Source organism: Pteronotus mesoamericanus, unplaced genomic scaffold (genome assembly GCF_021234165.1).
Source record: "Pteronotus mesoamericanus isolate MK-2021 breed Mesoamerican mustached bat unplaced genomic scaffold, CSHL_Meso_final scaffold_54, whole genome shotgun sequence".
NCBI classification, from domain to species: domain Eukaryota; kingdom Metazoa; phylum Chordata; class Mammalia; order Chiroptera; family Mormoopidae; genus Pteronotus; species Pteronotus mesoamericanus.
This window is the reverse complement of record NW_026555321.1, coordinates 32,374,360-32,398,069: the sequence shown is the minus strand read 5'-3', so window position 1 is coordinate 32,398,069 and position 23,710 is coordinate 32,374,360. Positions and strand designations below refer to the sequence as shown.

The 23,710-nt window shown below is 47.7% G+C and overlaps 1 protein-coding gene across 7 annotated transcripts in view; it reads left to right on the top strand.

The window, feature by feature from the left end:
- Window positions 1–23,710, top strand: part of MTMR14 (myotubularin related protein 14) — a 50,145-nt gene that overhangs the window by 11,822 nt on the left and 14,613 nt on the right. For 4 of the 7 annotated variants that reach the window (XM_054595498.1, XM_054595495.1, XM_054595492.1 and 1 more), the window contains exons 3-15: window positions 103–211; window positions 4,104–4,179; window positions 4,460–4,520; window positions 6,039–6,161; window positions 7,223–7,296; window positions 12,454–12,524; window positions 13,138–13,212; window positions 17,947–18,013; window positions 19,218–19,303; window positions 19,562–19,638; window positions 19,817–19,853; window positions 22,729–22,799; window positions 23,590–23,648. In XM_054595498.1, the coding sequence (XP_054451473.1) occupies window positions 103–211; window positions 4,104–4,179; window positions 4,460–4,520; window positions 6,039–6,161; window positions 7,223–7,296; window positions 12,454–12,524; window positions 13,138–13,212; window positions 17,947–18,013; window positions 19,218–19,303; window positions 19,562–19,638; window positions 19,817–19,853; window positions 22,729–22,799; window positions 23,590–23,648 (986 nt within the window). The remainder of the gene's footprint in view (window positions 1–102; window positions 212–4,103; window positions 4,180–4,459; window positions 4,521–6,038; window positions 6,162–7,222; window positions 7,297–12,453; window positions 12,525–13,137; window positions 13,213–17,946; window positions 18,014–19,217; window positions 19,304–19,561; window positions 19,639–19,816; window positions 19,854–22,728; window positions 22,800–23,589; window positions 23,649–23,710) is intronic. The other 3 variants (XM_054595499.1, XM_054595496.1, XM_054595494.1) reach the window with 1 other exon arrangement.

Here is a 23,710-nt window from a genome sequence, read left to right as displayed (position 1 = left end):
TGCAGACCTAGCTTGCAGTCTTGGTGAAAACACACACACGCACATATACACAGATACCCACCTAGAAACCAACCTGACCTGCCTCTCTTGTCCGTGTCTCAGGTTTCAGAGCACTGTGCAAGTGAGCAAATTGCAAGACCTTGTTAACCGCAGCAAGACGGCCAGGTGCAGAGGACGGTTTGTTTGCCCAGTGATCCTGTTCAAAGGCAAGGTAAGATCATGCCATAGCCTTAAACACTCCCTGAGACCATCTTCTGGGGTAACTGGCTTAATGCAGAGTGTGGGATAACTTTGTTCTTGGCCTTTGGCAACTGAGTATTGGTGGTTATTGGGTGCCCGGTGCTGTGGAAGCAGGCCAAAGAAACAGACCATTCTGATAACCACCTTCAAGGATAAGCCTACGTAGTGAAGGGTTTGTCAAAACACCACAGTACCCGACCCTGTGTTTTGGAGCCAGACTGCCTAGCTTCAGAGCCTGGCTCTGTTTCCTGCCTGTGCAAGGCCTTAGTTTCCTCCTCTATAAAATGGGAATAACAATCATGCCTACATCAAAGGTTTATGGAATAGATTAGATCAAGTGAGTTACTACACTGTTGTTTGTTCATTCTTTCAGTCAAGTATTTACTGAATGTGTACTATGTTCCAGGCACTGTTTCAAGCCTTAAGTTACATCAATATGTAAAATGGATAAAAATTCTTACCCTCATGGAGCTTATAGTCTAGTGACAATTGTTAATTTGCTCTTATATGGTCTCATTTCACCTACCTTTTTATAATTCTTTGGTGTAATTGATGTTCCCAAAATTTCTTTAGGCTACCACACTGTAATTCAGAGTCACATGGTGTGGTGTAAGAGGAACTCACCAAAGAGTGATGGTAATGTGGACTAGTGGACTAATGGCTTCATTAAGTGGACTTAGCTTGAGAGCATTGAAAGATTAGCAGAGTACTAATTGGCAGGAAGGGGTGGGATGGTGTTCCAAGTAGGTGATACAGTGTGGGAAAAGGCATGGAGGCAGGAACAAGACACGCCAGAGGCCAGGAGACCTCTCTGATTGGATTGGAAGGTACATGTCAGAGCAGAAGATGGAAGGGACTGCGTGCAGGAGGCTAAATGCTGACCAGGGTGTTTGCATTTGCCAGCAGAGCCATTGTGATTCTTGAGCAGGCAAATACAGGGTGAAAGTAGCATTTTGAGGAAGATTACTCCAGGAAGAGTGGACTTAAAGTAGAGAGCTGGAGGAGGTGAGGGCAACAAGGATGCAGTCTCTTTAGTCATTGTGCAGGTGTCTGAGCGCATGCGCCATAGCTTACACCCCTGTGGCTTACAGGCTCCAGTTGTAGGTACCCAGCATGAGCGGTTGAAAGCCAGGGCAGGGTGGGCAAGGCAGTGGGGAGAAGAGCTCTGTGGCTTGTTTCTGTCCCTTGTGTCTGTCTTTTGTAAAATGGGAGAAAGGCAAACGTGAAATGGGTGGTGGGAAGGTAAGTTTGGCCAAGGGCTTTCTTTGGCAGGTTAACTTTAGGGGAAAGTGTGTATGGAAATTAAATCCCCAAAGGTGATCATGTTAAAACTATTTATTTTCCTCTTTGGAAAGTTTTCATGTTCCTGGAAGTTACCAGAACACTAGTTTAAAGATCACTGCTCTATGGGGCATAGAGCTTGTCCCTAGAAATTACACAGGAAATACTCAAACCAGTGTTTCTCAAAATGTATTCCATAGAACAGGAGTACTGAGTCTGTGGCCTATTAGGAAACGGGCCGCAGAGCAGGAGGTGAGTGGCAGGCAAACGAGCAAAACTTCATCTGTATTTACAACCACTATGGCAGCATTAGATTCTCATGGGAGTGTGAACCCGCCTGTGAACTATGCATGTGAGGGATCTAGGTTGTGCATTCCTGATGAGAATCTAACGCCTGATGATCTGAGGTGGAGTTGAGGCAGTGATGCTAGCGCTGGGGAGCGGCTGCAAATACAGATTATCATTAGCAGAGCGGTTTGACTGCACAGAGACCATAGTAAGTCAGTTGCTTGCAGACTCATCAGTGAGTGACAACTGACAATTAAACTGCATCAGGTGACAGGTTTTAAAGCCATCCTCCACCCCTGCCCAGGTCCATGAAAAAATTGTCTTCCACAAAACTGGTCCCTGGTGCCAAAAAGGTTGGGGAACACTCTCATAGAACAGTAGTTTAAGGACATGAGAAAATGATTCCCTGTTCAGCAAGAATGAGAAATACTGCATACTAGGTTTGACCTGACCCCCAAGCTCCAGATACATAAGGTTCATTGATACACGTACATTGACACAGTAAAGGCTCTGAGAAGTCCTGTAGCAGAGGAACCTCTGTAGCTTTGTTAGGTCTGGTATTTCTTACTCATTTGTCTGCAGGCCATGAGTAAGGAACTTTCCTGAATATATTTGGGAAATGCCACACTGAACAGCTTAGTCTAGTGGAGTTGCTGAATGACAGATGGTTAACACTTACAGACTAAGCAGGCCTATGAACTAAGATCCCTAAATCAACGGATTTCAGAGGGATGGTGATGAGTTGAAGGGATTATTCTGAGGAGGCTTGGGCATTCTTTAATCTTTATGAGGGCTTTTCTCCCATCCAAGCACTAACCAGGCCCTACCTATGAGGGCTTTTCTGTTAATCCTGCTTTCTTCCTTTGAACTTCTTGTCCAGGCAATGTGATACCATTTTATACCCATCAGCTTCCCCTGACTCAACTGGTGTTCACTTAATACCTACTTATATGTGCTTTAGTCTAATCGTGTGTCTGAACATCTGTCATTTATGTGTATGAATGCCTGTCATTTTCTCTCTGCTGTAATTTCTTTGAGGGCAGAGACCTTGTCTTACTGCTGTCCTTCCAGCACCTGGCAAAGTGCTCGCCTAGCTTGTAAGTGCAAGCTCAACAGGAAGACATTGCTCTTGGATAAAGCACAGTGGCCCTGTGCTAGCTTCTAGGGGGACAGAGATGAAGAAGACAGTCCTTGTCCACATGGAGCTCAGTGAGTGGGGAAGGCAGACAAGTGAATGAGCAGTTGAGAGGGAGATTGGGAAGGGCACAAAAATGTATTCTGTTGTGCGGTAACGATGTTGTCCTTAGAGATGTATGGCACTCCGAAGGTACTGGTTACTAGTGCGATGATGGCAGTGTTTATTATCAACATTACTCCAGAACACGAGCCTCTGCCAAGTTGGGGAAGGGGATGGAGTTAATTGCTTGCTTCCTACTTCAAAGCTCAGTTCAGTGTGGCTAGTTCAATTGTGGGACTAAATGTTTTATTTTATTTTATTTTATTTTATTTTATTTTATTTTATTTTTAATCGAAGTATAATTGACAGCATAATATTATATTAGTTTCTGGCGTTCAGCATAATGACTCAATATTTGTGTGTATTGCAAAATAATCACCACAGTAAGTCCAGTTAACATCCTTTGCCACACTGTTACAATTTTTTTCTTGTGATGAAAACTTTAAGATCTGTGCTTTTAACCACTTTGAAATATGCAGTACAGTATTATTAACTCCAGTCATCATACTGAACATTACGTCCCATGACTTATTTTACAACTGGAAGTTTGTACTTTTTGTGTATGTTTGTGATTTTAAAGATTTTACTTATTTATTTTTAGAGAGAGGGAAGGGAGGAAGAAAGAGAGGGAGAGAAACATCAATGTGTGGTTGCCTCTCGCGTATCCCCCTGGGGACCTGGCCCACAAGCCAGGCATGTGCCCTGACTGGGAATCAAACCGGCAACCCTTTGGTTTGCAGGCCAGCACCAATCCACTGAGCCACACCAGCCAGGGCAAAAGTGATAGAAATTTTAAAAAAAAGAAAGAAAGAAAATCACAGAGATCTTAAATTTTTTTACCACAAAGAAGAAATGCTATTGTGTGATGTGATCGAGGTTTTACCTAACCCTATGGTGGTAATGATTTTGCAATATATAAGTATATCAAATCAGTATATTGTACACCTTGAACTTACACAATGTCATATGTCAGTTATTATCTCAATAAAGCCGGGAAAAACAAAAACAAAAAACTCTAGAAAACCATCTGATCCTGAAAATTCTGTTTCTCTCTCAGCATATTTGCAGATCAGCCACACTGGCTGGCTGGGGGGAGCTGTATGGACGCACTGGCTACAACTATATTTTCTCAGGTGAGTGTTAAGCTGTGTCCTTTGGGACTAAGAACAAGAGCCCAGTCATAGAGAAGAGCCACCCCCAGCAACAGGTAGAGGGTGTGACCAGGCTGGGGAAAGACTAGGAGCCTTTGTTTATCACTTGAGCAGATGTTTGGGATACAAGACCACCAGCATATGAGGCGTTGGTGGTAAAAATACACAAGAACTGCCAGTTAGGGATGGAGCTGGTTGGGAAGCCCCTGGGTGGAGCCCCGTGCCACCGCCTCCATGCTGACAAGACAGGTTTCTCTGGCAGGGGGTGCAGATGATGCCTGGGCCGATGCAGAAGACGTCACAGAGGAGGATTGTGCTCTTCGGTCAGTGCCAGGTTGTTACGGGTCTGGGCTTGTGTTGGGATTGGGGTGTCTGACCAGTGGTGGCCATTTCCATATTGACAGTGTTGATTCATCCCTGGTCCAGGTGAGTGGATTTGTACCCTTCCTCCCACTGCCAAGTCCATGTAATAGGGTTGTCGAAGTACATCCCGTAGTTTTACACCGCAGCTGGCTTTACTGAATATTTATTTGAGCAGCCTTTCTTCACCCTGCTGTGCATCAGGATCCCAGAGATAATATCCCAGCCCTGGGTTCCTGGTACCACAGTCAGAGACAAGGCCCAGACATTTGTGTCTGTCTTAGCCTACAATTTCCAGGGTGTGGCCAGCGTGGTGATGGCTGGCCTGCCTGCCAGGTGTCAGACAGCACACCTGGTGCTGAGGCGCAGGACCAGAGGCTTCAGTACCCATGTGAGAGGTGTAGGGACAAGAAGCTCCACAGCTGTGTGATTGGTGCCGTAAGAGTACTTGATACAAACACGTATTTTCGGCCCCTCTGATGGCAGGAAATGGGCTAGTTCACACTCTTCATACCTTCTTTCAAAATGTTTTTAGAAAACATGATAGGATATTTTGGAAAAACTCCTTTGCGTAGTCTGTGCCACATGGAAAGTCTTCAACTAGTATCCAGTGTCTCTGGAATACACATGAGCACCCCAGTAAAATCAGCTGCCCGAAATCATGGCTCAGTACCTGAAAGGCATCTTGCTGTGCCCAGGGTTCTGCCTGTTAGTTCCAAGAGCAGTAGCTCTGGCTTGTGCTCAGGAATGTTTGGCTCTTTCCCCGAAGCCAGCCAACCTCTGCCTCAGCCAGGCCGTCTTCCACAGCATACACTGTTCTTGGCTAGGAGACTACGAGGGACAGCTAAGCAGTGGGCATTAAAAAAAAGAAAATTAATGGTGACTGTTTACTCCTTCTACTTTTGCCTTAGTCTGTGAGACTAGTCAAAAGGCTGTCTGGGGATTAGGAAAATTGTATCTTTCTCTTCGCTTCATAGGCCTCCTGCTTAGAAGGAATTCGGTTGGTAGTATTTCATGATCAGTTGATAAGATAGCTTTAAAAAGTCCATCTCCCATCAAGAATTTCAATCTCTTACACTCTGAGCAAGCTGTGGCTAAAAATGGTCATAAAAGGTGGAGGGATATAAACTCTAATGGAAACTCAAAGACTCTATCAGCCACCAGCTTGCTGCTTTTTAGAACTCGCAGATTATCTTCGGTCTTTTGGCTTACTGTCAAGCTGAGCTAAAAAGCATTTTCCTGGTTCAGAGCTGCAAATTGCTTCTTTGAAATGCATCCCAGAGTTGGGGGTAATCTCTTAGAAAGTCACCTTCTCTACATCTTTTCTAGAACCAGCTTTCCTGTCTCCCCCTTCCATCTTCTGGAGACGGGAAACAAGTTCTTGCCGGTGACATCTGTACTTCCTCGAACATGCTCCCCGCCCCTCAGACTTTCCTGAATGAATGTGCAGTGCAATTTCTCCCTCTGGCTCTTTGTTTCAGAAGTTCCGACACACATCTTTTTGATAAGGTCAGAGGCTATGACATCAAGCTGCTTCGGTACCTGTCAGTCAAATACATCTGTGACCTGATGGTAGAGAACAAGAAGGTGAAGTTTGGCATGAAGTAAGTACAGGGCATCCACCATGAAATGGGCAGAGGCGATGTGTTCACAGGCTTTACAGGTTGGTGATAGTACATAGCAGTTACCAAAGGGTCACCACCTGCCAGAACTTGTGCTAAGGGTTTCTGTCATCCTTTCGTTGTGTCTTCAAACAGCCCTGTAAGACAGGTTCTAGTGTTACCCCCTCTTGCAGGCAAGAAACTAAAGCACAAAGAGTTTAAGTAACTTGCTCAAGGTCATCCAGGTAGAAACTGAGGGAGCCAGGAGTCTCTAACCTGTGCTCTGCTGCCTCTGTCTCATAGACTCCCATGAAGATTTGCCTTTGGCTCTGAGTTCTACACCATTTCTGGTAGATTAGAGGCTCTTTTAAAAATGGATAAAAAAGATCAGTGTTTTATTTCACGTATGAATCATGTTTTATTCCACGTATGAATCAGATCTTCATCTGATAAGACAAAGGTTGAAAAACATGGAACCTGGGTGAGGGTGATGAAATGGTAGGATATTCTGAAATTTTATTTATTTTTTATAATACTTTTAATTATGCTGACGTTTTCCAAGAAAATATGGCATACTGAGGCTGAGCTACAGTTTAGCTCTCTGCAGATATCTGAAGTCCCTTATCCCTTCCTCCTTCATCTGTCAGAACTCTCCTAAGTCTTTACCTTTCAGGTGTTGTTTGTTCCCCCTGTTTAGGAGAGTCCTCAGAGTAGTGAGGCGCGCGTCCCCCAGAGTTATTTGGCTCGCATCTTACTCCACACTCCAGGTCAGAGGGCTGTGCTGCCTTCATTTGTGGGACTTAGGAGGCAACCGGTTCTGCAGCTTTAGGTTCTCGTTGTGGTTGCTACAGTGTTAGAGGGAGAGTAACCTCTCTGGCTTAATAAGTTAGGGTAGGGGCAGTTACATTTCTTAATTGTTCAAAGTAAGCACTGCTGAAGGGCATCATTTGTAACTCTGAAGAATAGTTTCTTTAGCAAGAGGTTCATTTAACTTGTTATAATACTCATTGGGGAATGGCGTGTATGTGTTGTGATGTCATAACACATTGTGTCCTGTCTTGTAGTGTAACCTCCTCCGAGAAGGTGGACAAAGCCCAGCGCTATGCCGACTTCACTCTCCTCTCCATCCCGTATCCAGGTAGGGAGCTCTTTTCAGGGTCTAGTCAAATGATAGGCTCCCAAGGACTGGGGGCCCTTGGAGGCCATCAGGAGACCTTTTGTACTTAGGTATATAAGTGTCCCAGGGCTTTTCGGGAGAACCTTGTGTCGGTCAGCATAGCACACTGTGGATCCCAGTCATAGGCTTTCGCACTCAGGGCAGGGCGTTGTCTTGAAAGGGGCTTTCCACTTGGAGGGGTCCAGGGGTTGAGTCCTGGCTTGAGTCCACAGCCTTGAGCAAGTTACTTCATCTCTCCCAGCCTTAAGTTTTCTCAAGTGTCATTTGGAGAAAGGCTTAGTTCAGGGTTTTGCTGTGAAGATGAGATGAGATCACATTTACCAAAGTGCTCTGCAGGTAAAGGAGAAGTGGCATTATTAGTACTGTGGGTCAGCAACTAATCACAGTAGTCTGGCCCAAGCAGATATGAACCTTTGTCTGAAATTGCCTCAGGCAGGGCTGTTCTGGTGGTAGAAGAGTGTAATTGTTCTGCCTCCAGTTGTACAGAGTTGGTGATGGCCTCACCATGTCGCAAAGCACTTTGGTGTGCACAGAGGTAGCCGCATTTGTCTCTGGTGTATAGACATGTATACAACTTGTAGCGAGGGCAGTATTCTCTGCCCTGGATCCTAAAGCTGTGTCGGTCCAGTTGATAACATTTAAGCTTTCTGGCAATACCTGCTTATTCAGCAAGGGAGGCCAATGAGCTCTAACGGCAGCATAAGACGTTTTCAACAAACAGCAGGAAGTGTACGCTTTCTCCTTTGAAACATCTCTCCTGCTTCTCAGCACAAGCATCTGCCTCAGTCCTGTGTTGAACCTTGTCTCCTCATCTTGTAGCCACATAGCCTATAGCAAGGGCAGGCCAGTGACAGCAGTTTGCTGTATCGCCAGGAGGCCTTCTCATTAGAATTGCAAGGTCATCTAGTGCCTGGTGGAGAGCGTATCCTCATCATTGTAAGCGGGTGACCCCAGATAGCCTGGTCCTCTTACAGTGGCTTCCACCAGAGCCTTCATTCTTCTCTGCCAGCTTAGCATTTGGTGCCTTGTAGAGCTGGGCTTGAGTCCCAGCCATAGCACTGCATATCCTTGAACAAGTCCCTTAATACCCTTCTGAGCATCGGCTTCCTCATCCATAAAATGAAGACGATAGTGCTTATTTCAGAGCAAGGTGCCAGACCCATCCCTAACAGGTGCTTCGTAAACACCGGACCAAATGATGGGTACATGGAAGTAAAAGCTTAGAGAAGCTCCTCTTCCCTAAAAGCCACTTTAGGTAGTTGCAGACATCATGATGATTCCATGAGCTTTACAGCATCAGAGCTGTGTCATGACAGGAGTGTCCCAACCAGAGCGTCTTATCCTGGAACTGTCGGGTAGATCTGGTTTTCAGATCAGGCTCTCGATGCCCAGGAGATGCTTTGAGGATACTTGACAGGTGGAAGTAGTCTGTGGAACAGGAGAGGTCTGTGGGGCCTGAAGAACCAAGCATCGCTTTCTTTGTTTATATTTAGGCTGTAAGTAGTACTTAATTACAAAAAATAGTAATATTTAGAAGTTACTATTACAAAAAATGGTGATATTAGAAGTTTGAAATACACTGCTCTAGAACAATAGCACAATATCCTTTCTGCTGTAGTTTGGCAACTTGTTATTACTCCCAAAATGTTAATACCCCTTGTTTGACTCTGTTACTCAGTAGGCCGTAGTCCAGCTAACTTGGAGATAAAGATGTTCATCACAGTGTCTGTTTATACTAGCAAAATGTGGAAAATGTCATTAATAGGAATAACTATTATGTAAATGATGTTACAGCCATTGATAGTAGAATGAAACATTATAGTCATAGAAAAATGCTTTAACTTTTTGACATGGAAAAATGCTTAAGACGCTAAGCAGGATACATTATATAAAGTGGTCCTCCCTTATTTGCAGTTTCATTTTCTGCAGTTTTGGGTATCCATGGTTAACCATAGTCTGAATATATAAAATGGAAAATTCCAGAAGTAAACACTTACAAGTTTTAAATCGCATGCCATCCTGAGTAGCATAATGAAATCTCACGCTGTCATGCTCTGTTCTGCTCACGATGTGACTCGCCTTTGCTCAGGGTATCCACACTGTTTATGCTCTACCTGACCATTAGCCACCTAGCAACCATCTTGGCTTTCAGAGCAACTCTCATGGTTTCACAGTGCTTGTGTTCAAACAACACTTATTTTAACTTAATTATGGCCCCAAAGTATAGGAGTACTGATACTGGCAATGAAGATATGCCAATGAGAAGCTGTAAAGTGTAGAAACATATAGAAAAAAAAGAGTTTATGTAGGGTCCAGTACTATCTGTGGTTTTAGGCATCCACTGGGGGTCTTGGAACATATGCCCCATCAATCAGAAGGGACCGTAGTACAATTTCTTTCTTTTTTGAAAGAAGATTTTATTTATTTTGAGAGAGAGGGAAGGGAGGGAGAAAGAGGGAAAGAAACATTGACTGGTTGCATCTTGCGTGCCCCGTACTGTGGCCCCCAACCCAGGCATGTGCCCTGACCGGGAATTGAACCAGCGACCTTTCAGTTTGTAGGCTGATGCTCAGTCCACTGAGCCCCACCAGCCAGGGCTACAATTTCAACTAAGGGGAAAAGTCCTTATACAAAAGGTTGAGAAGGAGATATGCTAAAATTGTAAGATGATATACTCTGAATTTTTTCCTTTTCTTCCCAAAATGTTCATATATTACATCTGGTAGTTTTCATATTGAGGGGAGCGGAAGGGGGGATCTATAAAACAAAGCCAAGGATGGGAGAGATGCCATTGCACGCTCAGGTAAGGGGACAGGAGAAGCCCTTTTTACTTTCTATACTTATGTTCTTGAATTTCTTCACATGCTTGTATTACTTCATACAAAGGAAAAGAGCCCTGGCCAATGTGGCTCAGCTGGTTGGAGCATTGCCCTGTTAAGCTAAAGGTTGTGGGTTTGATTCCCAGCCAGGGCACATGCCTGGGTTGTCGGTTTGGTCCCTGGTTGGGGTGTGTGTGAGGCAACTGATCAATGTTTCTCCCCCCCTTCCCCTCCCTCTAAAATTAATATTCATGTCCTTGACGGAGGATTTTTTAAAAGGTGGGGGTGGGGGGACGACAAAATTACTATTATCCAAGCCAAGTCATTGAAATGGACTTTGCTGAGGTTTCAGGGGCCTCATTTAAGCCCCCTAATGACTTTGAAGCCCAGGCAGGAACTCTGATGGTATCAGTTGTAGTTCTATCAGAGCAACTTGGTCTTAGATTGGCCCTTGAAAGTGAGAAGTGTTCTGGGAGCACTTCCTTCTGGGCACCAAAATAGATGGGACCAAAAACTCCCAACATGAGTCTAATTTGTTTCCTCTTTGAGTGTGGCTGTTCTCCCCCACACTTAGTCCCATTTCTCTTGCCTCTTAGTAGGTTCAGAAACCTGTTCAGGTAATGAATGTTAGAAATTGCCCTGGGTACCAAGTCTATTTTAATTCTGTTTGTTTCTCACAAAAAAATTGCTTCTGCATCATAGGCTGGTCAGGGCTCATCCTAGAGCCTGCGGTGTTGATTTGAGCAGCTCGAGTTTGAGGAAACAGCACTTCACAGGAGCTCTAAGAGATAATTGATGTCTTCTAAACCTGGGCTCATAGCTCAGGACCTTTATCTGATATTTATATTTCTTCTTTCTCCCAGGGAGGCACCCAAGAATAGGCTGAAGTGTTAGAGTTGAGGACTGTTTCTTGGCTTCTGAGGCAGAAGTGAGGTCTGGGGCAGTAGAGTGCAAAAGTATGTATGGGATGAGAGCCGGGCTACAAAACATATGACCTGTGTCTCCAGACCTTCATCTCCAAAGGAACCCTTTCTTTCTTCCCTGGACCTCAGACAGGAACTTGGCCCAAGAGGAGTAGCTAGAGAGTTCCATGTGAATTTTTTGGCTTGTGAACACTTCCATGGAATTTGGACAACTGTTTTGCCTTGGAGGATCTCACCAAAGTGGGACCTGTGGCCAAAGCCATGTGCCTTCCAAAGTTTGTGTTGGCCCTGGTTGAGGAACTGAGAATAACTGCGAAAAGCTACTTTCAAAGTGCTCCTTTCCCGTCCTTGGGGCCGAAGCCCCTGTGCTGTGGTGTGAGAGCAAGCCTCGGTCTTTCAGAACCAGGCAGTTAACCGTAAGCTGCAGGGCTGGCACTGTGGGCTCCTGTTGCCGTGCCAGCATGATGATGATAATATGCTGCCATTTGAATGCCATTGTACCAGTTGCTGTGCCAGGTGTTTTAGATGTTATTTTATTTTATCCTTAACTATGTTACAAATGAGAAAATCAAGGCTTAGAGAATTTAAACAACTCGTTCGCAGTCACACAGCTAAGCAAAAAGCTGAGATTTGAGGCTGGGAATGTTGCCTAAGCCCTTCTCTCTCCACTGTTCCTGTCTGTATTCCTGAGGGTTTACCCTAGTAGAGTTTCTTACAATTTTTCCAGCAAAATACTTCTTGGCCAGGTTTGTTGGAGATGGATGTGTCTCTTGAGCACCTGTCACATTTCAGACCCTGTTTGTGGTCCTTTCCAGTATGGCACAATGTTTAGTCCTCACTGAAAGACATCAAGGTCAGTGTTAGAGTGGAGAGGAGTGATCTGTAAGTACGTAAATTGCCGAGATAGTGCTGACGGGGCTCAGATTGCAGGCCATGCTTTTTGTTTGCTGGCTGTTGACTCTTCAGGGCTACGTAGGACAAAAGGGACCAGAAAGGAGAAGTAACGAATAACCAATGAGCGCAGATGGGGAGAGATACAGAGAGGCAGAGAGGTGTGCAGGCAGGTCGTACATCCTCAGGAAGTCGAGTAACTAGAAACCAGAGGAGCTCAGGAGGCTTGTTCCCTGTCTCTCCCCTCCCCATTTTATCCCCTCCCTGTTCCCCCTACCACCACCACCCCCGCGCCCCCCCCCCACATATATATAGATATATAGATATATATATATATATATATATCATGTTAGCTATGGCTTCATCTGGGGCCTACCAGTGTGGAGAAGTGTGTGAGCTGCCGGCCACCTCAGTCCTGCAGTACTCAAGCACCTCAGGAGACTGGGCTACAAAGAGCGGTGTCATAATTCTGCTTTCTTTTCCAGGCTGTGAATTTTTCAAGGAATATAAGGATCGTGATTACATGGCTGAAGGGCTCATTTTTAACTGGAAGCAGGTACGGATAATAACATTCATCAACTTGGGTCTTAATGTTTCTTTGTAAAGGGAGACCATGGAGAACAGCTAGTAATCTTTTTGGAGAAAACAACTACCCTTTTCCTTTCTGTTCTCTTCCCTGAATGAGTCTCATTATTTTCTCTCCCTCTTGTATATACATGTTTACATTCTCATCATATATACTTTACTTTCTCCCTTTAATTTCTCTCTTTCTTTAAAGGAGTTTCCAGGGACAAGATAGGAGGAGTCCTTCCCCTTTGCTCCACCTTCTGTGTCAGGCCGGGGGGCCAGCATTCTGTTCCTTCCCCAGCCAGTGGGAGCAGACCACAGAGGCCTGCTGGAGGCTGCATACAGGTCACTTACATCTGTCTCAGCAGTAAACAGTCAAATGGCCAACTGAAAAGCTCCACTTGGCAGCAGTATCTGGTCCCTTCATTTTTAAGCTCTCACTCCCAGGGTAGCAGAGGCATCTGGCCCGGAGAAGGCAGGCTCTATGGAGGGACATCGTGCCTGCCTGTGGTAGCCACAGCTTCAGGGCCACAACCTGCCCTGTCACCGTGGCTTCTCTTGGTGTCCAGCCTGCATCTCACAGGTGTCTTTTCTGTCCCCAGGACTACGTCGATGCCCCACTGAGCATCCCCGACTTCCTGACTTGCTCTCTAAACATTGACTGGAGCCAGTATCAGGTGAGGGGCCTGACTGTAATAGGGCAAGACAAGGGAAGGGGCCAAGGGGACTGTTGGTGCCTGCCCCACAAGTCCATCATGCAGATACCTGAAGACCTGGCTGGTGTTCTCGGACCTTCCACAGCCTAGGACAAAAGGCACTGCTAATCTGTTTAACTCTCTCTCTTCTGATTTGCTCTTGGCCCAGAAAATACAAGCCTTCTGAACGTGACTCACTCAAAGATTTGCGTCCTCCAGGGGATTCTTTTTCCAAAGGACCTCACGGTGGCTGCTTTCCAGCTCTGGGCTTTAGTGACTTTTTCCATTTTTCCTTTTAAATGCATGTTCTGCCAGAGGAAGTGCAGAGCTGCCTGACCCCATTTGATTATAGAAACCTTAAAATTATTTCCATCGTGCTCCCCTTTGTCACTGTTTGCCATGGAAAAGAGCTCAGCCTTACTGGGTGGATCCATCTCTCTGCTGTGTTCATCCACTGTACGAGCACAAAGGCCGTCAGCCGTCTTCCTTGCTATTTGCTTCAGCCAGGACAAGTAGCCTTATTCTCCCACCACCTCCCCCATATTCTGTTGCCTCTGCCTGGATGCTACCTCCTGGCTTCCTCTTATCTGGCTGACACACTGCCTTTAGGATTTGTCCTGGGTGTTCATTCCAGGAAGATTTCCCTGATGTCTTATTTCCCTCATCTCCAGGATCAGATCCCAGTATGTACGTTCCCATTGACCCCCTGAGCATATCTATCATGGAATTTTCCACTGAGCTGTGGTCACTGATTGAGAAATCTGCTTCCCCATCTCCAGTAGACTGAGCTCCAGGAGGATGGGGAACCACGGCCTGTGCATCTGCAGCACAGAAATACACAGAGCCTCGAGCTGGAAAGGCCGAGCCAGTGAATACCTTGAAAACATCCTGTTTCCCTCTTCCTCCTCCCCCAGGTCTGGACAATTCCTGTCCACCCTTGGGTCACGGAGAGGCTCAACTCACTTGTTAGGCAGCTGTGTGCTACCATATGACCTTGGATTTTGTTTTCTTGGTAGCAACTGGTCTGTAAAGGTAGAGGCTATGCTTATCTTGTTTTATCTTGTACATTCAGCCCCTAATCGCAAAGTGGGAGCTTCATGACTATTTGAGTGAGTGAATTAGAGTCGTCTCAGGTCTTCTGTATGCAGGTGTTTCTATAAGAGAGGGAGTTTTAGAAAGGAGAACGGGCCAGTTGTTTGTTGTGCCCCAAGAAGCCTGGATACGGAACAGGTTCAGAGAAACCTGCTTCCTGGTCTCAAGTTCCAGGCTGTACCCGGACAGATTGAGTGGCCAAAGGAACTTACAGGCTTTCTTCTTAATTTATTGTATGCAGAGGTGTCAGATAACACTTACTCTCTTACGGCATATTCTTTCTCCTTATGTAGGTTCAAACAGGTTCTGATAAATTGCTTACCAGATAAGATGCAACTGTAGGGCTGCAGTGTGTTGACACTGCCAAGGACATTTGTCTCTCTGAGAAGGAGTCCTGTCTGTGTGTGTGAGGAATTCTGTGTAATATAAGCCCGGGGTCTAGGGCCTTGAGCAAATGACCTCACTTGTCTCTGAAAGTAGAGTTGACAACACCTATTTCAGTATTGTGGCAAGTGTGGTTCAAGTATGATTACCGTGTGAAAGTGTCCTCTTAACTGAAATGCCAGGCTGATTTTAATGATGATAATTAAGAACTAGGCTACTAGCTTGCTACCTCAAGGAAGCAAACACTAATAATGTTCCAGACACAAAAGTAGAAGGGCAGGGCTTCCTCCCAAGAGTCTTTCCTCTCCAGTTGCTCATTGGTCTTACTGGGCCTCCTACCATCCTCTTCTCAGCCAGGTGTAGGTTTTGGCCATTCAGTCCCTTCATCATGGAGATCCAGGACTGCCCATTGCGCCTCATCTCCCCAGGTGATCTCATTCATCATTCACTCCATTAGCCCACTGCCAGGTTGCCGAGGCCGGGCCTCTCTCACCACCTGTATCTGTGTCTGCACCACCTTCCACAAGTGCCCCTCCATGCTGCCACCTCAGACTCAGGCCATCCAGAATGGAATTGGCCACAACCTTCAGGGCCCCCAGGCCCTCCAGCATTTACTTAGATGCTCAAACTTGAAACTTGGGTGCTTTTCTTCCCCCACATCCATTGCCAGGCCCCATCAGCTCTTTAAATCTCTGTCCCTGGTGAAACGCTCCAGTCCTTCTTGCCTCCATCTCTTAGCCTAGTCCAGGCCACAGTCATCTCATCTCAGTGAATGCATTTGAACATGAGGCACATGGAGGGGTAACTGGAAACAGTGAACGTAGAGCACTTGAATAGGGCCTCACAGGTAGCAGTGCTCGAATCATGGAGTGAGGTCATCATCGTCATCCCCTTCCCTAAAACCCACCACTCACTTTGACCATTTTCCTCAGAATAGAGTCCAAGGACCCTTCTATGGCCCACCCAGCTCCTCATGTTCCATCCTTGTTCTTGTGACTGGCCATCCTCTCCTCCAGCCACACTGGCCTCCTTTCAGCCCCTTCGGGAAGAGTGCTTTCCAGGTTTGCACATGCTGTTTTGCTGCCAGAAACACTTGTCTGCTCCCCCGCCCCTCCTTAGATGCATGTCACCATCTCCAAGGAGCCTTTCCTCATGGTCCCCATGGATCAGGCTCGCCTCACCTTACCAATTACACAGTCCTGCAGCACCCTAGAAGTCGCCTTTTAGTCCACACACCTGCAGCAGTTCACTTCTCCTTCACTCAGCTGCAGCCCCGTGAGGGCTGAGGTGATCGTTCGCCGCTGTGTGCCAGGGCTGGGCCCTCAGGGATGTTCACAAGCGGGAGCACTGTTGCAGTATATGTATGGGCCTTGCTGCCTTCCACGCGATCCTATTGAATTCCATAGAGGTCTGCTTTTTCTTTCTGGGCCCTAAGACCCCTTTCAGTGTCTGCTTCTCTTCAAGCTAGCCCCTGACAGAGAATAGGCAGTGAAGGAACATTCTACAGGTGTGGCCTAGTACCTAAGCACTAAGCCTTGGGGATGTACAGATGCCAAAATGGTCTCTGTCCATACTGGGCTTGTTCTAGGGAAAGAGGCAACAACATAACCATCATCTGCCTAGTAGAGGTATTGACCAGTGGCCACAGAAGAAGACTGCAGAGAACATAATGGGGCTGGGCCTTTGCATGAGGAGTTTGCCAGCCAGGGGGAAGAGTACTCCAGGCATAGAGATGAACAGGCATGGTGCTCAGCTCTGCACCCAGAGACTTTTTCATGGAGCATGTCGGATAAGATGAGTCTAGGTTTTAATGTATTTCCCAGGTCTTCCTCACCTTCTGCAATCCCCACACTATTGTTTCGTACTTTGGTATTATAGGGAAAGTCTCTGCAGTGTAGCATGTGATAAGAGCATGAACTTCGAAGTCTGGCAGGGCTGGGTTAATGCCCCAGGTCAGCTTAACTCTGTGGCCCTGGGCCTCTACCCACCCATTGCTCCTCAGCCTGTGGTTCCTACCCGAGCACTGGGCTCATTGTGATATACTCCGCTGCCTGGTTTCAGTGTCCCCTTTGAATAACCACCGTGATTGAAGCTGTGTAGGTTCCAGTCCTTGGTCAGGTCCTGCCCACCCCTGACTACCCCCAGCCCACCTGACTTCCCTGGGCGTTGTGCTGCATAGTTTTTGCCTCCTGCTCCTGCTCCTGCTCTTCCCCACCCTGTGAGAACTATAGCTCTGAGGGAATCTATTGGCAATGGTGTGTGTGACACGTTTGAGCCAGATGAGTGGAGAGACCCCTGTGCTACTACGGGTAATGACTTTATTAGTGCAGCATTGCAGCACTGTCTCTGGAGCTGCGGAAAGTGGGTCAGAACTCTCCAGGGCCTGTGGGAGGGTCAGGTAAATGAGTCTGTTTTCAGTTCCTGGGAAAACCATGCCAATTACAGGTGCCATGTTCACCCTCCCTCTGGGGAAGTGCTCTCTCTCTGGTATTCTCCACCCACCCTGCACGGCCCTAGAACACTGATAAGCAGCTGTATTGCAAGGCTGCCCTACTAGGGGGAAAGGGGCTGCAGAACTGGGTCAAGCCCCTCCATGGAATTCCAGATTACGAGGGGACTATTTCTAAGAGCATCTGTTCTAGGCCTCTTACTTGAACTAGAAGAGAGGTCCCAGTCTCTTTACAGCCTTTAACTATTTTTCATCTCCCACCTTGTGGGCCTACTGTTTTAAAAGATTCTGTCTGCCAAACAGACTGCATTTATTATTCATCAAAAGACAGAGTACGCAGTGAATAGCAGTAAAAAGTGAATAAAACATGGTTGATGAGAAGATTGATATTTTCCTTGGTTTCTGTGATGTGATAGCAGAGGAAGGAATGGCTCTTTCTGTTTGGCAACAGTGGCCACTAGCTCAAGGTTCTTTGTTTGCCTCTGTTAATCCCCTGGAGAGCCCTGTGGGGAGCCCAGGGCTTAGAGGAGGCTGTTGGTGGGTTGCCTGACCTTCTGCGTGGCTTCCCCCTCCCCGATGTCATGTTGGGATAGAGCGTACTGAGTACAGGAGACCCGTGGGGTGAGGGCGCAAGGGAAGGTGAAAAGAGGTCTCAGAATGGGGAATGAAGTCTCCGATTAATTGGTGTTTGAGACCAAGAGCTCGGGGTATTTTATTTTTTAAATACTTCAAATTCCCAGTATGATATAAATATCTGTTCCTAGACCCCTTTTATCCTTCTTCCCCAACAGAGTTGGGACCTGGTGCAACAAACACAAAACTACCTGAAACTGCTGCTTTCCATAATTAACAGCGACGGTGAGTCAGCCCCTGCCTGAGCCTTCAAGCCATTGGATCTCCTGGGTGTTCCCAGGTCATGACACTGAGAATGTGTTTTTGCTTGGGCCACATGAGTACCTTTTGCTCTATGGTAGAAGGATCTGGGGATTCCCTTCTCCATTGGCAGCTTTATTCCACGTCATCAAAACCATAGAAAACAAAATTAGAAACTCGTTGCTGTCAGAACCCCACTGGATTGGTTGACTTTTGAGCATCCGTGTTATGTGGGGGGCCAGAATGGCCTCTTTTAATTCAGAAAGAAAGAGAAAATCAGTCCTGGCTTCTTATTGCACATAAGCAAAAGCCTGTACGGGACCAGTCAACCCACCCCAGTTCACTATTTTGATTGGATAGACCTTTAACACTTGGTGTCTCTGGGGCAGGCTGACTCTTGCTTCTCGATATTAATCAGGAATTTCATGGGATTGCACTTGCTTGAACAAGTAGAAATACATTAGCTTATATAATCAACAAGGCCCAAGAACAGAGCCAGGCGCCCAAAAGATATCACAAAGAATCTCTTCTCATTTCTCATACCCACTATCTAATTAGCTTCACGGCTGGCAACTGTTCAAGACTTGTTTCCTGGCATCTTAACTCCCCCAGAAGAGAGAGACCGCTTCTGTCCCAGAGCTAATGCTCATAGGCCCATCTCTGAACCAGTCCCTGTGGCCAGGTTTGCAAAAAAGTCACATTCCTGTGCCTGGAGCTAGGCAGTGATTCTCTCTGTTGCAGTACTGCCTGTCAAGGGGGCTTCTGGAGAGTTGGGTGTTGTAAAAGCTAGGGAAGGCCTACTGATACCTGGTGGGTGCTAGCCAAGGACCCTAAATGTTCTTGGGACAGCCCCGCAGAGTGATTTGTCTTCTCCTAAAATATGTATAGTATGCTCCCTGAGAAATGCCGGGCAGTGACGTGCAGGTCAGTCCCACCTCAATGACCTGGGCAGAGTGGACTGCCCACGGATCACTGCTTCCCTAAAAGTGCACTGTAGCCAGAAGAAAGAGATGCTGCAGACAGACAGGTGCCCACCGCCACCCCCTTCTGGGACTAGATTGGTGAAGAATCTTGGGGAAGCCCACCAGGCGGAGGGACACTTGGGGTGGTCTGGCTCTCACACCAGGCCAAGGGGGTGACATGTTTCCTCATCAGCCTATGTTTGCTTCTCTTCTGGGTTCCTGAGTAGATGACAGCGGGCTGCTAGTACACTGTATCTCAGGCTGGGATCGGACCCCCCTCTTCATCTCTCTTCTGCGCCTTTCTTTGTGGGCTGTGAGTATGGATGGGCTGGGTGGAGGGTCAGGGAGCACTCAGAGGCCCGTACCAAGAACTACCCTTCGGGGGCATTAGGACTATCTCCAGAAAGTAGGGATTTAGAGTGAAGTGTTGTGTTTAACTCCATTTCTGGGGGGCTGGTGGGCAGCCTTGCCACTGAGTTTATAGTTGTGGTTCAGCCTCTGGAAGCAGGAAGGGTCCCTGTCTCGGGGAGGCATCTTTTTGATCTTGGCATGTCATCCCCGTCTCTTCCAGGATGGGCTCATCCACACGTCCCTAAAGCCTGCTGAGATCCTCTACCTAACAGTGGCCTATGATTGGTTCCTCTTTGGGTAAGCCTTTGGGGAATACCAGGCTTTGGGTGGGGGGGATACCATGAAAACTACATTTCTGTGTGTACATGTGTGTAGTGGCTTCTGTGACAGTGTCTGAGGTCGCTGTGACTTGGGTCCCCCTTTGCCTACCTGTCTCGGTGCTACTCACTGTGACCTCCTTGCCTTTTTGTTGCAGGCACATGTTGGTAGATCGGCTCAGTAAAGGAGAGGAGGTGGGTACTGTTCACAGTCTGCGAGCACATGCCAGGGCCCCAAGAGCTTGGACTTTTTACCCACAAGAGGGACAGGATGATGGTCTGTTTGGTATCCACACTTAAGGGGACGGTCCCTTCCTGGTGTCCTCTGGGATTAGGCGGCAGGGGAGGAGAAGCACTAGCACCACAACCCCTGGTCTGAGCCCGGGTCCCTGTCCTGCACTGTGGAGGTAGCGCTGCCCACACACTGCCTGTGACCTTCGCGTGTCACTCCTTTTCCCATTTTTGCTGCCATCCTTCTTAGAGCTGACCTTGTTTTCTCCATTCAGCTCTGGAGCCAATTTACAAGTCCTTTTCCATCCCCCTCATCCTTACAGCTAAAACCAGGTGCTCTTCCCTGCCCTCTCTCCTCTCATCGCACCCACTCAGCAACTTCTAAGTCCCGGGGGTATCCATGCAACCAGGGTCCTGCCCTGCTTCTCACCACCAGCCCAGCCCCAGACCAGGCAGGGCCAGCTGGGCTCCAGGATCTCCTTCCTGCCTTGGGGTTGCCCCTTCCCCCTGTCTACTCTGACCTCTCCACACCCATCTTTTTTGCTGCTTTTCACAGTCTTTGCCTCTTTAATATCCTTGTTTTCCCCAAACACAGACCTAGAGTCAGACCTGAGTTTGAGTCCGAGTTGTCCCACTTACTACCTGGGTGACCTTGGGTAATGTGATTAACCTTGAGTCTCCTGCTGTCCATCCTGCTGCCTCACAAAGAGGATGAGTCCATATGCCCGGCATGGCAGCCACCATGCAGTGTTAGTTCTTTTTCTTCTGCCCCCTTGCTACCCCCCTTACCTTCTTGAAGCACCTTCCTCCCTCTCCTGAGGCTGCTTTCTTTTCCAGGCATCTTACCTTGTGTCTCCTTTTGTTCCTCCCTCATAGCTCTCCCTGCCCCTTCCAAATCTCTTCCAAGCACTTACTGCATCTGCCAGGGCTGCAGAGCTCATAAGCCAGTTCCTCAGAGGCCTCTCTGAACTTTGTTAGAAACATTGACTTTGGCACTGTAATCTGCACGTAAAACCCCTTTGCAGTCTCATTTTGAGACTCACTGGCCCTCCAGGACATCCTTCCTCCATGCTGTTTCCCCCATCCCCAGTGCAGGCCAGATTCTGCCTTCAGAGGGTCTCTGCAGAAGGTGAGGCTGAGCCCAGTGGGGTCTGGATTTAAACCCTGGCCATCTCTCAGCATATACAAGAGGCTCTCCTCAGCTGAGGGTTGGTTTTCAGGGTATGGGCTTTTCTCTTACCCCCACCAGACACTGAAGATATTGATGGCTTTCTGCTGCAACAGCCTCACAAGATGAGGAGCCCCCCTGGCCTGGGGCCTCCTCTTCATCTTGGTGTGGGGGTATGAGGGGAGATGGTAGGTAGGGATAGTGGGTGGTAGGGGGCTGAGGGGAGGGGGCAGCTGCTATCTTTGAGACAGAAAGATGCAGGACAGCATTTCATATGTAACCATTCAAATGTTTTTGCTGTTTTTATAATTCATAACCTTTGTTGGGGGTTCCTGGGAGGCTGGGATATGAGAGCTTCCATTTGTCCAGTAGATTGCACAGTAGGGAGCGGTTGTGCTGGGGGCAGCTGCTGGTGTGGTTGCAACAACCAGCCTCTGTTGCCTGGGTGCTAACTTCAAGGTGAGCCTGTACCCCTGGATCCCTGAAGGTCATGGCTCATGCCTGGCCAGTCCCCTCTCACTGGGGCCTCTCTGCCCTTCCCTGCCCCGTTGCCACCCTTCGGACCAGGCCCATTCCTGACCTTACCAATGATCATTTCAAGAAACCTCTGTTTGCTGTGCAGCACCCAGGCAAAACATGCCCCACAAGTCCAACTTATGTATCTGGCAGATTAAACGTGACATTTTTTTTTTTAAATTGATGTTTTAAAAAAACTGAGGCCTATTAAATAGTATTCTGTTCCCCTCCCTTGTCTTTTGAGGTTCACAGCACCTTAGCATATTGAAGACTAAAAAGTCTTGGGTGAAAACACCTGTCTAATTCTATTTTATGTAACAACATTTTCATACTGACTGGATGCCCTCCCCCCCCCTTTTTTTTTTTGAGGATATCATATGGGGTTCTGGGATACCATGAGGGGAACATGGACCATACCTGTCAGAATCACTGGGGAGTTTTAAAAACTGCAAAGACTATGCCTTTTGTGCATTTAATGGAAGTCCATCCGATTAGGGCGATGGCTGAAAGGCAGAAGGGTGGCGGGGCTCTGGCTAGAGGTCAGGAACCTGCTTCTGTCTGTGCCCACCTCAGACTTAGACCTGGCCCTCATAGCACCTAAGCAGAGCAGGGGCTAGGCCCTGGCTGCCCCTCACCCCTGCTTCTCCTGAGCCACTATTTCTGGGCATCGCCCCCTACAAAAAATCTTATCCCTTTCCCTACCGTTGTGTTCCTTAATTTGTGTTCATTTAATCTCCTTGTCTCAAAACCTCTCCCAGCTGTCGTTCTCTGTTAGCTTCTCTCCCTGGGGTTCTTAGGAGAGGCTGAAGGGAGAAGATGCTGTGCTCTTCATCCTTTTCAATAGCTTGAGATCATGCATGTTAAGTATGAAGAGTTTGAAAAGTCCCTGGCTTACCTTCTTGCATTCCCGGGAAGAAAATACGATCCCTTTCTTCCTTGCCCCAGCCAAGTGCACTTGCCCAGCCTGCTAAGCCCTCGCTCTACACCCACACGATTTACAGACCAGAACAGCAGCAGGGTCACCCGCACAGGGCTGCTGCCCTGCAGAGGGTTGACCAGGGTGGCTGGCTGCCCTTTCCTGGGCATTCTGCCACCTAGATTCTTCTCTCTGGAGAAGGCTTTCTTTTCATGTGTGCTGTTTTATTGTCTCTTCAGATTTTCTTCTTCTGCTTCAATTTTTTGAAGCACATCATCTCTGAGGAGTTCTCTTCTCTGAAGACACAGAGGTAAGGAGAAGCCTGCTTTCACACTGTGCCAAGGCACTCGTGGAAGGGCCATTCTGGGGCGGGCAGGGTCGTATTTGCCATCTTATCCCTGCCCTGCTTCCCTGCTCGCTTGGCATGCCGGCCTTCTTTTCCACGCGTACCCTCTGAGGCCAGGGTAGGGGTCCCTGGTGAGGGCTGCTGGGTAAAGAGGCTGTTCTGCCTGTGAGGCAGGGCTGGGATCAGCCTGCAGTCATACTGTTGGAGAGGTTTTGGGGCAGATAAGTGGCTTTTCCTAACTAGGAGAATAGGATGCTGTGCTGTAGAAAAGCCAGCCCAAGGACAGGAAGACTTGTAACTCCCCACAGCCCAGCCACAGCAGCCAGTTCTTCTGCCTGGATGGATAGTTGCCACCACCCTCGACCCCGGGCTTCTCTAAGGTGTGTCTGCACCCCTGTGCAGCCCGTCACCGTGGAGCAGTCTGCTCCCAGACTGGGGAATGCAGGAGTCTTGCTTGGCGGTTGCCTTAGGACCCCTCTGAGAGCAGGTGTCTTTTCTGAGTTCCCTTTCCAAATTCAAGCTCCTAGTGTGTTTGGCCAGATTTGACCTCTAAGGAGCCAAGCAGACAGGGAAGAGGCAGGCTTTGCTGATCTCCCAGAAGTGGTTCTGGGATTTTGCAACACTCTAGGGTAGGACCTGTCTCCATGAGTTGCCAGTGAGTTAAAGCTTCTTTCCAGGTGAGCGGCATGGGGGTGAGGGGTCAAGGAAGACCCCAGCCCAACGTGGAATTCACCATTCTGGGTTCTGTTTATAGGAGGAAGAGTTTACCAGCCCGGGATGCAGGCTTCACTCTGGAAGATATCTGCATGCTGAGTGAGTCACAGGCCCCAGCAGATTTCCCTTCCTCTAGGCCTCTTTCTCACTATGGACCACAC